Source organism: Drosophila subpulchrella, chromosome 2R (genome assembly GCF_014743375.2).
Source record: "Drosophila subpulchrella strain 33 F10 #4 breed RU33 chromosome 2R, RU_Dsub_v1.1 Primary Assembly, whole genome shotgun sequence".
Lineage (NCBI taxonomy): Eukaryota > Metazoa > Arthropoda > Insecta > Diptera > Drosophilidae > Drosophila > Drosophila subpulchrella.
This window is the reverse complement of record NC_050611.1, coordinates 13,956,158-13,969,693: the sequence shown is the minus strand read 5'-3', so window position 1 is coordinate 13,969,693 and position 13,536 is coordinate 13,956,158. Positions and strand designations below refer to the sequence as shown.

The window sequence follows — 13,536 nt, the reverse complement described above, 5'->3', positions numbered from 1 at the left end:
TAAAATAAAACTTCTGTTTCCTGTAGACTAGTGTAAATATGGTGGTAAATTTTAGTACATTTTAAAGAGACCGGTAAATGCTAGCGGTCTGGTTGACCGGTCACGCTTGTTTTGAAACAGAAATTCACGAAATTCGCACAAAATGAAGTAAGTTTTTGAATAAGATAAATGGCAATGTCCCGCTAACAACCCAATCCGTATCCCCAGGCTCAGCGTGGACGGCCTGTTGGTGTACTTCCCGTACGAGTACATCTATCCGGAGCAATATGCATATATGCTGGAACTCAAGAGGAGTCTGGACGCCAAGGGCCACTGTCTGCTGGAGATGCCCTCGGGAACGGGCAAAACGGCCACCCTTCTATCCCTGATCGTGGCCTACATGGTGGAGCATCCGGAGACCGTACGCAAACTGATTTACTGCTCCCGTACAGTTCCGGAGATCGAGAAGGTCATTGCCGAGCTGCAGAACCTGATGGTCTACTACGAACGCCACTGTCCCAATCCTCCACCCCTCACTGGCCTGGTGCTAAGTTCCAGGAAAAACATGTGCATCCATCCGGAGGTCAGCAAGGAGCGCGAGGGGAAGGCGGTGGATGGCAAGTGCTACGGACTCACCGCTAGCTACATTCGCGAACGGCACGAGATGGACACCGAGACGCCCATCTGTAAGGATTTCCTATATCTATAAAAGGAGCACTACCATATAAGCTATACATTTACAGGCCAGTACTTTGAGGGATTCAGCCTGGAAGGCAAGGAGTCCACATTGCCAGTGGGCGTCTACAGCATCGATGATCTCAAAGAATACGGACGAGCGCGCAACTGGTGTCCCTACTTTTTGGCCCGCTACGCTGTGAGTTTGGGGACTTCGAAGCATCGATTTTGTGGTTGATAAATCGGAAATGTCTCGTTTAAATTTAATATTCCATTACAGCTGTACTAATCTGTGTATGAATTGTTCTTAACCAGATTGCCCATGCCCACATTGTGGTATACAGTTACCACTATCTGCTAGATCCAAAGATAGCCCAGGTGGTGTCCAAGGAGATGAGCCGAGAGTCCTGTGTGGTTTTTGATGAGGCCCACAACATCGACAACGTTTGCATCGATTCGATGAGTGTGAAGATTAACAGACGCACTGTGGAGCGCAGTACAAACGCCCTTAACCAGTTGACCAAACTAGTTCAGGAGTAAGTTGAGCAGGTCTCTGATTCACTGGCCCTATTTAATTAATACTTTTTCGGCAGTATTCGCGAAGAGGACACAAATCGCCTGAACGAAGAGTATCAACGCATGGTTCAGGGCTTGAAGGATGCCAGTGTGCAGCGGGACACGGACATGATTCTGGCCAACCCGGTCCTGCCCAACGATGTGCTGACAGAGGTGGTGCCGGGAAACATACGAAATGCAGACCACTTTCTCAGTTTTTTACGTCGCTTCATTGAATATATCAAGACGAGACTGCGTGTCCATCATGTAGTTCAGGAGTCGCCGGCCGGCTTCCTGAAGGATATATCCTCCAAAATTTGCATTGAGCGTAAACCCCTGCGGTTCTGTGCCGAGCGCTTGTCCAGTTTGCTGCGGACACTCGAGATCAGTGACATGACTGAGTATGGCGCCCTCACTTTGGTAAGTTTTAAGTTATCCCATCATAGAGCCAAGATTAATGTTTCACGTTTTCTTTAGATCACGCACTTTGCCACCCTGGTGTCCACCTACACAAAGGGTTTCACCATCATTATAGAGCCCTTCGATGACAAGACGCCTACTGTATCGAATCCAATATTGCACTTCAGTTGCTTAGACTCGTCTATTGCCATGGCTCCGGTGTTTTCGCGGTTTCAAACTGTGGTCATCACCTCAGGCACATTGTCGCCTATGGACATGTACCCAAAAATACTCGATTTTGATCCCGTGGTCATGAGCAGCTTTACCATGACTTTAGCGCGTCCATGTCTGCTTCCTATGGTACTATTTACACCATCAGCTAGAAACGTTTTGTTTAAATGTTCTTTTTTAATAGATTGTCTCCAAGGGCAACGACCAGGTTACCATTTCGTCCAAGTTTGAGACGCGAGAGGACACTGCCGTGATCCGAAACTATGGCCAGTTGCTGGTGGAGGTAGCCAAGACAGTACCCGATGGCATTGTTTGCTTCTTCACCTCTTATTTGTACTTGGAGTCTGTTGTGGCCTCCTGGTATGATCAGGGAATCGTAGACACTTTGCTGCGTTACAAACTGTTGTTTATCGAGACTCAGGACAATGCCGAGACGAGCTACGCCCTGATGAACTATGTTAAGGTGAGATATATGCTTTCAGTTTTACAAAATGCCAATGATATTGCTATGGCTTCCCGCCAAATGTGCTTGACATAGCAACCTCGATCTCTTTATGATCTGCGCCCTTGGGGGTTGGATCATGTTGATTTGATCAGAACAAAGGTATCTTTTCTATATTTACCTACAAATCCTATGGGATGAACAAATACGAAACAAGATGAGTTTTTTAAGTTTTAAAATCAAAGAATGAATTAAGAGTAACTTAATTTGTTTTGTCATTTTGCAATTTGTCTTATCAAAAATAGTGTTCACCACATGTTGTGGTTTTCAAATGCCTTTACTAACCATTTCATGTTCGACTAATGTTCTATATTGATATAGCTCCCAATGGGAATGTAGGGTATACAGAGATTGCTTCTAAAGTTGACTAACCCCAACCATTGCACTCATTTTGACTTGCAGGCCTGCGATTGTGGTCGTGGAGCCGTTTTGCTAGCTGTGGCGCGTGGCAAGGTCTCAGAGGGTGTGGATTTCGACCATCATTATGGTCGCGCGGTGCTCATGTTCGGCATCCCCTACGTGTACACGCAGTCGCGGATTCTAAAGGCCCGGCTGGACTACCTGCGCGATCAGTTTCAGATACGTGAGAACGACTTCCTGACCTTCGACGCCATGCGCCATGCGGCACAGTGCGTGGGACGGGCGCTGCGCGGGAAGACGGACTATGGCATCATGATCTTCGCGGACAAGCGCTTCTCGAGGCACGACAAGCGTTCGCGTCTGCCCAAGTGGATCCAGGAGCATCTGGTGGACAGCTTTTGCAACCTCAGCACGGAGGAGGCCGTTCAGCTGGCCCGTCGTTGGCTGAGGCGCATGGCGCAACCGTTCACCCGGGAGGACCAGCTGGGCATCTCACTTCTGACCCTCGCCCAGCTGGAGAACATGGAGCAGGAGAAGCTGGAGCGGCAGGCCCAGGGCAAACAGGGCGTTGGCGGCGAAGTTCAGGAGCTGTGAGATGTGGGAGGTGCTCGGCCAACCGGCTCTTTGTCCGACTGCCTTCCGGAAATATAACTCAAGCCGCTGAGCCGTCAGCTAATGACATTGAATGCCATTAGCAGCGGATCACAACGGCAATTCTGGAAAATTTAAAAGTAAAATTTTTTTTGGCTGCCATGCAAATCGGACGTAAATGTCCAATTAATGGCTAATTAATATTATTTATAATTTCGCAGGCATGACTAACTGGCCGCTCAAGGCGGCGAAAGGGCGCAAGCGCAGCGGAGTTTTATTCTTGCGGCTGTATTTGTCTCTATACCTGTGATTGTATCCGGATTAGTTAAGCTGCAAATTTAGATGTATATGTACTTTGTGAACTGCAATTGTTGCTAATGCAATCATGAACTTCATTAGAAAACAAAGTAAGAAATCAAAGCTGTTAAGTAAAAAATAAAACTTTTTATGATAATTGCTAAAATGCCGTTTAATATCTCACAAAATATTTGGCACGACCTTATGAGATACTTACCTATTAATTTTCTTTTCATACAATTCTAGAAAATTGTTACTATAACGATATCTTGCATACGTACATTGTACATATCTTCAGTTAATCATTTATTCATTCCCTAAAAATTGTACTTATTTTAAGAAAAGTTAATACCCAATATACTTGTTTGAATAATGAATTAATGCATTAAGCGAATATATTTGCTGTGTTTCATTCAAGGTGTTAAAATAAAACAAGTATGTCTAGCAGAAAAGTGTCCCTTAAAATGTTTTCGACTAAAAGTAAGGTGGTTCGAGGGTCCTATAGAAGGTTCCGTAACAGCTTAAATACATGTATAATTTTTCACTGACGTTTTCCGTCTAAAATCTTTTGCTTAATTTAGTCGACACCCTTGATAACATCGAATGGGTTTCTTTAGGGTAGTTCATGTAAAACCTCTAGCCAATTTACATAACAAAAGGTATAAGAACAAGAATTAATAAAATGGGGTGAGTTTCTTATGTGCAAAGAATACAAACTTTACAAAACCCAATAAATCATGATGCCTCTTCCTGCCGTAATTCAATTTCAGGGGCTCGCAATCAGGCGCTAAATGAACCGGGATGACCGAACAAATTTCTGGCATGCACGATTTAGCCTGCAAATGGATTTGTTGTTGCAAATCGATCGCTATCATCGCCAATCGCCTCATAATTGCCAACGACCCGTTAACGATGCAGTCGCGGCCGGGTTATCGAATCAAAATTATTGCGCCGGGGTCCAAAGCCAGGCGCCAACGTTTTCTTAATGGCCGTGTTTTTTTTCTTAAATTTTTTTGTTTAACAAATGTTTACTCTGTCACCGAATAAAAAATTCGGAAAGTTTTGACGGGCAAACAAGTAATTTGTAAAAAAAAAAGTGTCCCCATTTCCTGGAGTCCTCGGACCCGGACCTCCCAACCGTGGAGCTTAAACCAGAGCCGAGAGCCAAAAAGCTCCAAAGCAATTGGAATAGAGAGCAATTTCAGTTAACAACAAGAGCGAGATAAAACTGCTGAGCTGTGGGGCTCTCCCTCTCGCGGCAGAACTTTCGATTTTTCATAATAAAAAGGTTACAACTAAATCTCGGGCGGTTTAGTCGGCGAATAAATTCGGAGCGAGCGCGCCCAATACAAAACCCGCAACGCGATCGTACGCTAGCAACCAAAAAAAAAACTAAAAACACCCAAAGACATCCCCCAAGTCCTCGTAGAGTTTCCTCTTAAAAAAAGAAAAACAATCAGTTAATACCAACCCATCAAAAATGAAGCCCCAGAGCAGCGAGCAAAATGGCAGTTCCCAAAATGGCGAGGGTGCCGCGGATGCAGTTTCCGTCGCCACGATCCCCACAGGCGAAGCCTCCGCCGCCTCCACCACTGATCTTACGGTCTCCAAAAGCAGCCAGCAGCTCAAACTGGAAATGCTCAACATGGAGCTGGCCAGCAATGGAAGCGGTGAGTTCTCCGGAAGATATAGCAAACAGTTAGTTGGTTGGCTCGGGATGTTTTCCGGATCTCAGATATGTGCCTGAGTCACAAAGTACACGGATAAAAATGCTTACCATTGTGATATATAAGTTATGATAGATCAAAATATTTTCCTTCATCTAAGAAAGACTTCCCCTGATAAAAAAATATTGGATAAAATATTATTTTTATGTATTACGAAAATCCAAAGGATTACATTTGACGTTTTAACCGTTCAAATTAAAAAAAATCATTTATTAAATTCAATCATTAAATAATAAATTCATTTAAGTGTATTAGTTTTGATATTGAAGGGAAGTTTTTCAGATCTCCATTTGTAAAAATTATTTCATTCATATAAAAATAACTACCAGGATAAAAGTCTTAATATTCTGAAGGAAAGTTTTTCCAGATCCCCATTTGTACTTTTTTCTTTTTATCATAAACAGGAATCCCCAACAAAACTTTATTTATTTAAAGCTATGTAAAGATTAAGCATTTTTTTGAGCTATGTGCGCATGGTGTTTTGCATTTTAAACTTATCTTTATTGGATTGAAGAAAGTCCCCCTGAATTAATATTCTTGAAGTGATTTGGATTACATCTTCCAATTTGTAATTTCTTTAAAAGATTGTGAGTCATTTTTCAATTAAAGAAACAATTAGTAACGTTTTCTGATCTCAAAAAGGGTTTACCCAAAGTTGAATATATATATCATTTCAGTTGGTCATCATTTCAGTAAATAACTTTGTATCCTTTTATTTCTTAAAATTCCTAAATGTACCACCAAGATCAGTGAGGATCATTTCAATAGTATCCCTTTGTAGGCGCCGATCTAGATCTAGTTTCCGGGTAATACAAACCACTCGATGCAATCTTGACCTGATATTGCATCACAATCGCACAATGATTAGTTAGTGAGCAATTGAAATTCAATCAGATGCGCATAATGAGAAGACTCCGATTTCCGGCGATGCTGCGCCGCATAAATCCGAGAACATAAACCGCAGAGCCAGAACTCGGATTTCTGCCCCATATGCAAACCGCACGCGTGCCGGATATCAAGAGGAACTAATGCCTATACCAAAAAGAGAGCTACTGCTACATCTGGCACTGAACTGGGCCTATTGACATTGACATTGAAAGATTTGCTTGGCGCTTGGAAGTTGGCACTTGGCGGATCGGATCGGATTGTATCGGCAGATTCAACGAGTGCGGAGTGCCAACTGTGGGCCATGAGCCAAAGACAAAAGACATAAACCCCTCGGCTGGTGATCCGGTATTTGGCCAAAGGTAGGGTGGTTGGATGGGGGGAGGGTACACAGACCTGAACTACTTTTGTGAAGGTTAAAAAGTGTTTAATTGCGAGTACGGTTCGCGCTCCAAACGGTTTCGATTCGTGGGCCTTTGCCGTTTGCCGTTTTCAGTTTCTTCGATTGCCCCTCAGATCTGGAGCTTGGCTCTGTCGGTAGTGACTAATAAGCCGAGCCACAGTACTTCACATTTGAGCGATTGCGGTCAATAAAAAAGACTAACTGACTGGGGCTGAGAGCCGAGCCGAACCGATCTGAGCCCCGCTAATTGAGGCATTTAAAAAATTCTCCGAGAAAATGGCATGCGTTGGCAACCCTGCCAGCTCAGAGTCCCCGAACCGATCCCCAGTTGCTATAAGGCATTCCTGTTTCTGATTCCGTAACGCCGTAACGCGGAGAGAACACCTGCCCTGTGGAAAATGTTAATGGTGGCTTAATTGCCATTCATGACAACAGGTCAACCGCTCAGAAGGTAACTAGCTGTATTATTATAGTATTTGGATGACCTGAACCAACCCAGCCCTGTGATATTCCCAACTGATTTATTCTGTCCTAAACAGCGGCGGAAGGTTTTCTATAGGTAAACTTACTAAAAACCAAACAAGTCTTACTCTTGGTGAACTTACTATTTATTTATCTTTTCTAATTAATTTTGAAACTATTTTGCCCAAAGGAATGTATTTGCAAAGCGACAATCGCACTACCTCACTAAATGCTCCACTGAAAAAAAGGTTTTAAGCCAGTTGTAAGAAATAGCACCCGTAAACCTATAAAGCCTGTTTAATGATATCTTGTAATATTCCATAATGATATCATTTTTTCTACATCTTTAAGATGATCTTATTATCTTAATATCACTTCTCTCGCGATTGATTATATATATATATATCTTAAAGATATCTTATTGTTCCTAACCTTCAGCTTCGTAACCAAAGCAAGAAAAGTTCTCAGTCTTAGAGATCGTTTTTCGTTAAAACCCCGAAAATTAGCATTCTCAGCTCTTTGAAATCGAGTGGCAAAAATTGATGAGATTCGGTATTTATGCAGGGAATAAGCAAATCTGGACAGCTGTAGCACAGACGCTACCAATGGAAGCCCAATAAGTTAGATGCTGCAGGGTTTCCCAAACAAAATGGGGACAATGGTGGAAGGGGTAAATGTTTATTGAATTGCTTGTTCCAAACTGGGTTCAACACTCGCTGTAATTTCGCGATACCATCCGTCTCTCACATGATGGTCTCCTCCTCAAGCATGTACTCCGTGAGATCGGCATCGCCCGTCAGCGTGGTCACCGGCACTCGGTTCATCTGGGCCACCCGCTGACTGGGCCACACCATCACATCGCAACAGTTGGTCAGCACAACCACGTTGGTGCTCGGCGTGGTGGTGCACATCAGGTTGTTGGGCTTCTCCTGGTCACATTTATTGAACTTGCGCCGGAAGCGGAACTTTACGGGCAACGAGTTGCCCATCACGCTCTCTTCGTCAAAGTAAGGCGGCAAGGATTTGTTGTACACCGGATTCGTAGTGGCAGGTTTCGTGAGCTGTTAGATAAGTTGATAAATGGGATAGATTAAATCTAGGGTATTTAGTCTTAAGGATCTTCAAATTAAAATTTCATATTTAAAAAAGCTTTCCAAAATCTGTTTTAGAACAAATTAATTCTTCGCTTTCTTATTATATTTAACATCAACGCGAACATCTTCAATAATTATTTCCATAGGTTTTACACATATAATTATCCCTAAATGACTTCTTAACAGATTCGACATATTTTGGAATGTTTTAGACTCTTAGAATTCGATAAAAAAAATTGGACTTACATAAGAAAGACCCGAGGGACTTTATCGGGTTTCGAAAGATGACATATAAGTGGATTCATGCAATAAATAAATCTGGGTTTTAAATAAATCTAGGATATCCTTAAGGATCCATATTTAAAGATTTCATACAAAAATAAAGATTTCACAAGTTAGTCTTAGGGTAAATTAGTTTCTGGTAATAAATAAAATCAAATCATACTTGTTAAATGTTAAATATCTACCCCTATAACACAACAATTGAAAAAAATTAATCTTAACAGGTTTGACTTATCCTGAAATATCTTTGGTTCTTGGAATTCGACAAAAAAAAACATTTAGATATACCATAAATTGAGACTTCAATTGACGCTGTTGCTTATCAAACGTAGGGTGCTCAATACAGGTCACTCACCTCTTCAAGAACCACAGAGGTCTTGAGTCGTCGGCAGGGATCACAGTAGTCGGACGCCAATGTGTTCTCTGGGGTTTTGCTAGCACAGGGATCTGGTTGAGGATCCGCAGACTTGGATCCCAACCCACTGCCACGCTGTACGATGTCGTTGCCATCTTTTTTATTCGGCTTCATGGGATCCTCGCCGCGAAGTACGCACTCCCTCAGGAACTCCTCCTCGATGTCGATTAGCTTCTTGACGGCACAATCGCGCTTCAGAAAGTTCTTAATCACGGACAGGTCGCGCGGCACGGCGCCGATTACGTCGAAGTCATCGCTCCGGAGTTGCAGGCGGTGCGCCATGCTTCTGGTTTTCGGTTTTCCGGAGCGGACGGAGAGGCGGATGGCTGGACGGTGGTTAGAATTTGGGAATCTGGCTCGGTTCGAGCCTGGGTGCTTTATTCGAAAGGTTAAATAAAGTTCCCCCTGACGTCTGGCCCTAAGTTGAGTAGTTAAGCAAACAATAGCTGGGACAAAGGAGGAATCCTTGACCACATTGAGTTGGCGCCAAGGGAATAAGAGCACACTTGGGATCAAAATAATAGATTAGACCTTACCCATTTTACAATGTTTCTTTAAAAATGGATAGACTCTTGGAAAATACGAAGTGTTTTATTAAAGGGTATGAAATATGAAAAGAAAAGGGTATGGAAACAAAAAACTTTATGGTAAATTAGTTAATTGTACAGTATATTAGTTAATTGGCCCCAACTCAAATTGTCAATCTGACGAACAAAATCGTTTTTCTCCCAACAACAAAATACACACAACTTACCATTTTATTGTAGTCTTACTATTAAATATTAACTAATGCAATAATAAGATAAACGTCACTATTTTCAATAGTGGTTAACTTTTATACAGTGAAGTATATTGGTAGTTTTACCCATACCAGTTTTTTTATGTGTAGCACTGATCAAAGGAAATAAAATTTAAAAAAGGGACGTATTTTTGTTTTGCAAAAAAAGGTACTACATTTTTTTTAATTGTTTTTTTTTAATTTTTTATCAAATTTCTGCTCAGGAGCTATTTTTGTGTGACCCTTGCTGTACCTCAGGCGCCTCCTTAAAGAGCAACAAGTTCAAGTGCAGTTTGAGAGCCACTGGACGGGTGCTTTCAAACCGTGGGCCTGCGCTCAGCGCGGCTTAGTTCCGCTCACAACTCGCGGGGCGGTTGGGTGGGTTATTCGGAGCTTTTCGGCGCTCAAAGCTCCGCTCAAGAGGTTCTTATTGCCACCGCTGGCCACAGCAGCCGTCAGAAGAGCAGAGCCATCCGAAGCGCCAACACATAAAGCCAAAGTCCGGCTGAAAAACCTACAGCTAAAAAAAAAGAGACACCAGCGAGAAAAACATTTAGAAAACAACTCGGGCCAAGTTCGAAGATTGTGTGCAAGCCAGCTAGCCATCAAATTGAGTTCCGTTCGAGTGGCAAACAAACCGCCATGAGCTTCACCCGCCAACTGTCCGAGATGAGTGCCAGCGAGCTGAACGATGCCATCGACGACACCAACTTCCCCCAGGCCCACATCCTGTCGCGCGGTCGCAACAACAGCGTCTGCTCAACAAGTAGCACCTCGGGCACCTCCTCGCTGGCGGACAGGCCGCCACAGCAGGCGGAAGATTTGGCCCTTGCCATGGTGGGAACACCCATCGAGGAAGTGGCTCCTCCTGCACCAGCTCCACCAGCAGTTCCTTCTCCCCTGTCCGGAAACCAGAGACCCCGCCTCATCCTGAAAACCAACGGCAGCACACCGGATAGCGATGGTACACAACCGAAAACACCAATGACACCGCGTACATCGACAACGCCAGGTAGTGGTGGGTAGTGCTCCAGGATCAGGTCTAGGGATCAAGATCTAGGGGGGTCCATTGATCTAGTGGGATTTTACTTAAGGGATTCTACAATGAACTATCAGGAATGGCAGACAAACTCGTAAAACTCGTAAAACAACCGCCTATCAGTGGGTTCTAGTGTTTCGGTTCAGAGGTCACACAGAGATGGGTAATAGTACTTAGACAGCTACACACAGCCGCCGATGGGGGAGGGCAATGCCTCCCTATCTCGAATGATAACGAATTTCATCATGTTCACTCTCAAATTTACTTTTACAGGCCACGAGAAGTGCACTTTCCACCACGACCTGGAACTGGACCACAAGCCGCCGACGCGAGAGGCCCTCCTGCCGGACATGGCCCGCTCGTACCGCCTACTCCTGGGCGGACTGGGCGAGAATCCCGATCGCCAGGGACTGATCAAGACCCCAGAGCGGGCAGCCAAGGCCATGCTGTACTTCACCAAGGGCTACGACCAGAGTCTCGAGGGTAAGCACATCTCATTTGGGGCAATTAACACCAGGTCAGTGATCCGAGGGCGGGAGGGGGGACGTTGCTCATCCTGGGTTTCCCAGTGAGTACAAACTAGTTTATGGTCGGTGAATCACACAGTGCGCCACCTTTAACGGGGATTCCTCGGACTCCCCGCTAAAGTAGTGCATTAGTATAATTACCACTCGAGAGATAAAGCACAAAAACGAAAAAGATATGATTGGTCCGATCCAAAAACCATATGAGGTATGTATGCACGCCATTGGAAGCACTAAAAATTTGGCCTGCTTTTTCTCTTGCAATCGCATTTGAACTTGTCATGTAATCAAAGCGAGTCGTTTGAAAAAACAATACAGTATTGCGAATAATACGGCTAGTAGCGTACAAGCGAACCGGTTGTTCGAGATGAAAATCAGGTTCTACAGTTTGTCAAATAAAATCGCATGTAAATTTAAGATCAACAACAAACAACTGCTGGGTCTGTTCATTTGAAAGCTAAATGAGTTAAACGAAAGTGAATAGCCTTCGGCAATAGAATGGGTTGGATTGTGTTTAACCCGATTTCGAAGAACCGAACTCAAGAATCACGCGTCAACGTGACTCGCCAAATCTGACATTGAGGGAGCTGGGAGCCTAGCCCCCGAGATGATGCTTGTTGGATTGTTTGTTGGTGGGTTAAACTTGGTCGGGTTGGTTGCTGGGTTGGTGGTCGTCAGGAAACGCACTGAAGCTTTCCGGTCTGTATATTAAGAGCGGGTAAGTGGGTGGTGTGCAACTAGTCGGGGGCATGGCAGGGGAAATCTCAAGAGCACATCGTTTAAAGTGAGTGTGGCGAAAGCTCACACTCCACAAGAACCATAAGCCATCAAGTCAAGCCACCCCCATTTCCATCCCCATCCCCCAGGCAGCCACTTTAACTTAACATTCAGTTATGCAGCAAATAAATCTAACACGAATTACGCGCACCATAAATCACGGGTAGAAAAGAAAAAGGCATTTGAGTGGCTTCGTGGTTGTGCGACATTGGGCGGGCACATCGATAACGACTCCGTGGCGCAACGGTAGCGCGTCCGACTCCAGATCGGAAGGTTGCGTGTTCAAATCACGTCGGGGTCATCGACAGAGTGAATTCTTTTTTACCATTTTTTCTTTAACATTTCTTTTTATCTCTTGGCAGACGTTCTTAATGGCGCCGTTTTCGACGAGGATCATGACGAAATGGTGGTGGTCAAGGACATCGAAATGTTCTCCATGTGCGAGCACCATCTGGTGCCGTTCTACGGCAAAGTATCTATCGGATACTTGCCTTGCAACAAGATTCTCGGCCTCAGCAAACTGGCACGGTAAGATACGGTAGCTAAGAGATAGCCGAATTGTTTATATAAGTTGTTTTGTATTCTTCTACTTTTACTAGCATTGTGGAAATCTTTTCGCGACGACTGCAAGTCCAGGAGCGCTTGACAAAGCAAATTGCAGTGGCCGTTACTCAGGCCGTTCAACCTGCTGGAGTAGCTGTTGTGGTAGAGGGAGTGTAAGTAATTATAAATATATCATTAAAGAAATTACTTACTAATTAAAAAATTCCCCCCTTTCTAGACACATGTGCATGGTAATGCGTGGTGTGCAGAAAATCAACAGCAAAACTGTTACCTCAACTATGCTGGGCGTGTTCCGAGACGATCCCAAGACCCGTGAGGAATTCCTGAACTTAGTCAATAGCAAATAGAGTGGACCAAAAGGACATACATATATTGAAATCCGAGACCAACTAAACCCTTACCATATTTTTGGAGGCGCTTATATACAACAAACAAACAAACAAAAATGAAACGAAACACAGGGTCCATTAGTTTATGTTTTTAGGATTGATTTCATTTAGTTAGTGCAATGATTGCAGCCATTTTCCTTGTTGATTGATGTAAAAAACTGTTAAAAATTTTGTTAGCTAAATACATTTTTTAGATAGACGAGAGTACAGGAGGCGAGATTCGATGAGGTCGATATCTGATGTCCGGTGTTGGGTAGTTTTATGTTCAATTTTATATGCAGTTTTATGGCACTTGAACGATAATTTTTAAAACATATACATACATACGAGTAATACATTGTGCAATAAGGGAACAACTGATAATAAATCAACGCAAATTGTTTAGGGAATTTACAATTTAAACAGAGTTCATAAAATTAATCAAATATATATATATAAAGTTATATCCAAATTGTTCCATAAAAAGGAACTAACCGTATTGGACGATTTTAAATGTTGAAATTAAATGCTCATTGTTCAAATGATGTTGCTTGTAGTAAATCAAAGCTGCTTATTAATTATACAATAAATTATGTATTTAAATACCGTTGAAAAAGATATTTTTCTTA

At 43.3% G+C, this 13,536-nt stretch overlaps 3 protein-coding genes and 1 non-coding gene across 7 annotated transcripts; 3 read left to right on the top strand and 1 right to left on the bottom strand.

Annotated features, from left to right (window-relative positions):
- Positions 1-12: 12 nt before the first annotated feature.
- Positions 13-3,755, top strand: LOC119549060 (general transcription and DNA repair factor IIH helicase subunit XPD). 2 transcript variants are annotated; one of them, XR_005219379.1, is made up of 9 exons: positions 13-147; positions 208-665; positions 723-853; positions 970-1,190; positions 1,248-1,629; positions 1,687-1,968; positions 2,024-2,302; positions 2,744-3,432; positions 3,514-3,755. XR_005219379.1 is itself a non-coding variant. In XM_037856764.1 (8 exons), exons 1-8 carry the CDS (start codon positions 143-145, stop codon positions 3,293-3,295), a joined length of 2,310 nt encoding a protein of 769 aa, XP_037712692.1. In that variant the 5' UTR covers positions 13-142; the 3' UTR covers positions 3,296-3,755. The 2 variants fall into 2 exon arrangements, 1 of the variants encoding a protein (XP_037712692.1); XM_037856764.1 differs by having other exon boundaries at positions 2,744-3,755.
- Positions 3,756-4,898: 1,143 nt separating this feature from the next.
- Positions 4,899-13,523, top strand: LOC119549061 (GTP cyclohydrolase 1). Of its 3 annotated transcripts, none has more exons than XM_037856767.1 (5): positions 4,899-5,259; positions 10,948-11,157; positions 12,338-12,503; positions 12,575-12,691; positions 12,757-13,517. In XM_037856767.1, the coding sequence occupies exons 1-5, from the start codon at positions 5,070-5,072 to the stop codon at positions 12,884-12,886; spliced, it is 813 nt and encodes a 270-aa protein (XP_037712695.1). In that variant the 5' UTR covers positions 4,899-5,069; the 3' UTR covers positions 12,887-13,517. The 3 variants fall into 3 exon arrangements, with proteins under 3 accessions (XP_037712695.1, XP_037712694.1, XP_037712693.1); XM_037856766.1 differs by lacking the exon at positions 4,899-5,259 and adding an exon at positions 10,098-10,599 and having other exon boundaries at positions 12,757-13,523; XM_037856765.1 differs by lacking the exon at positions 4,899-5,259 and adding an exon at positions 10,098-10,647 and having other exon boundaries at positions 12,757-13,523.
- On the bottom strand, positions 7,733-9,281 carry LOC119549064. Its single transcript, XM_037856769.1, has 2 exons — positions 8,798-9,281; positions 7,733-8,127 (listed from the first exon to the last, which is right to left on the bottom strand). Exons 1-2 carry the CDS (start codon positions 9,137-9,139, stop codon positions 7,810-7,812), a joined length of 660 nt encoding a protein of 219 aa, XP_037712697.1. The 5' UTR covers positions 9,140-9,281; the 3' UTR covers positions 7,733-7,809.
- On the top strand, positions 12,205-12,276 carry Trnaw-cca. The gene has a single exon. It is a non-coding gene; the product is annotated as a tRNA-Trp (tRNA).
- Positions 13,524-13,536: the final 13 nt, after the last annotated feature.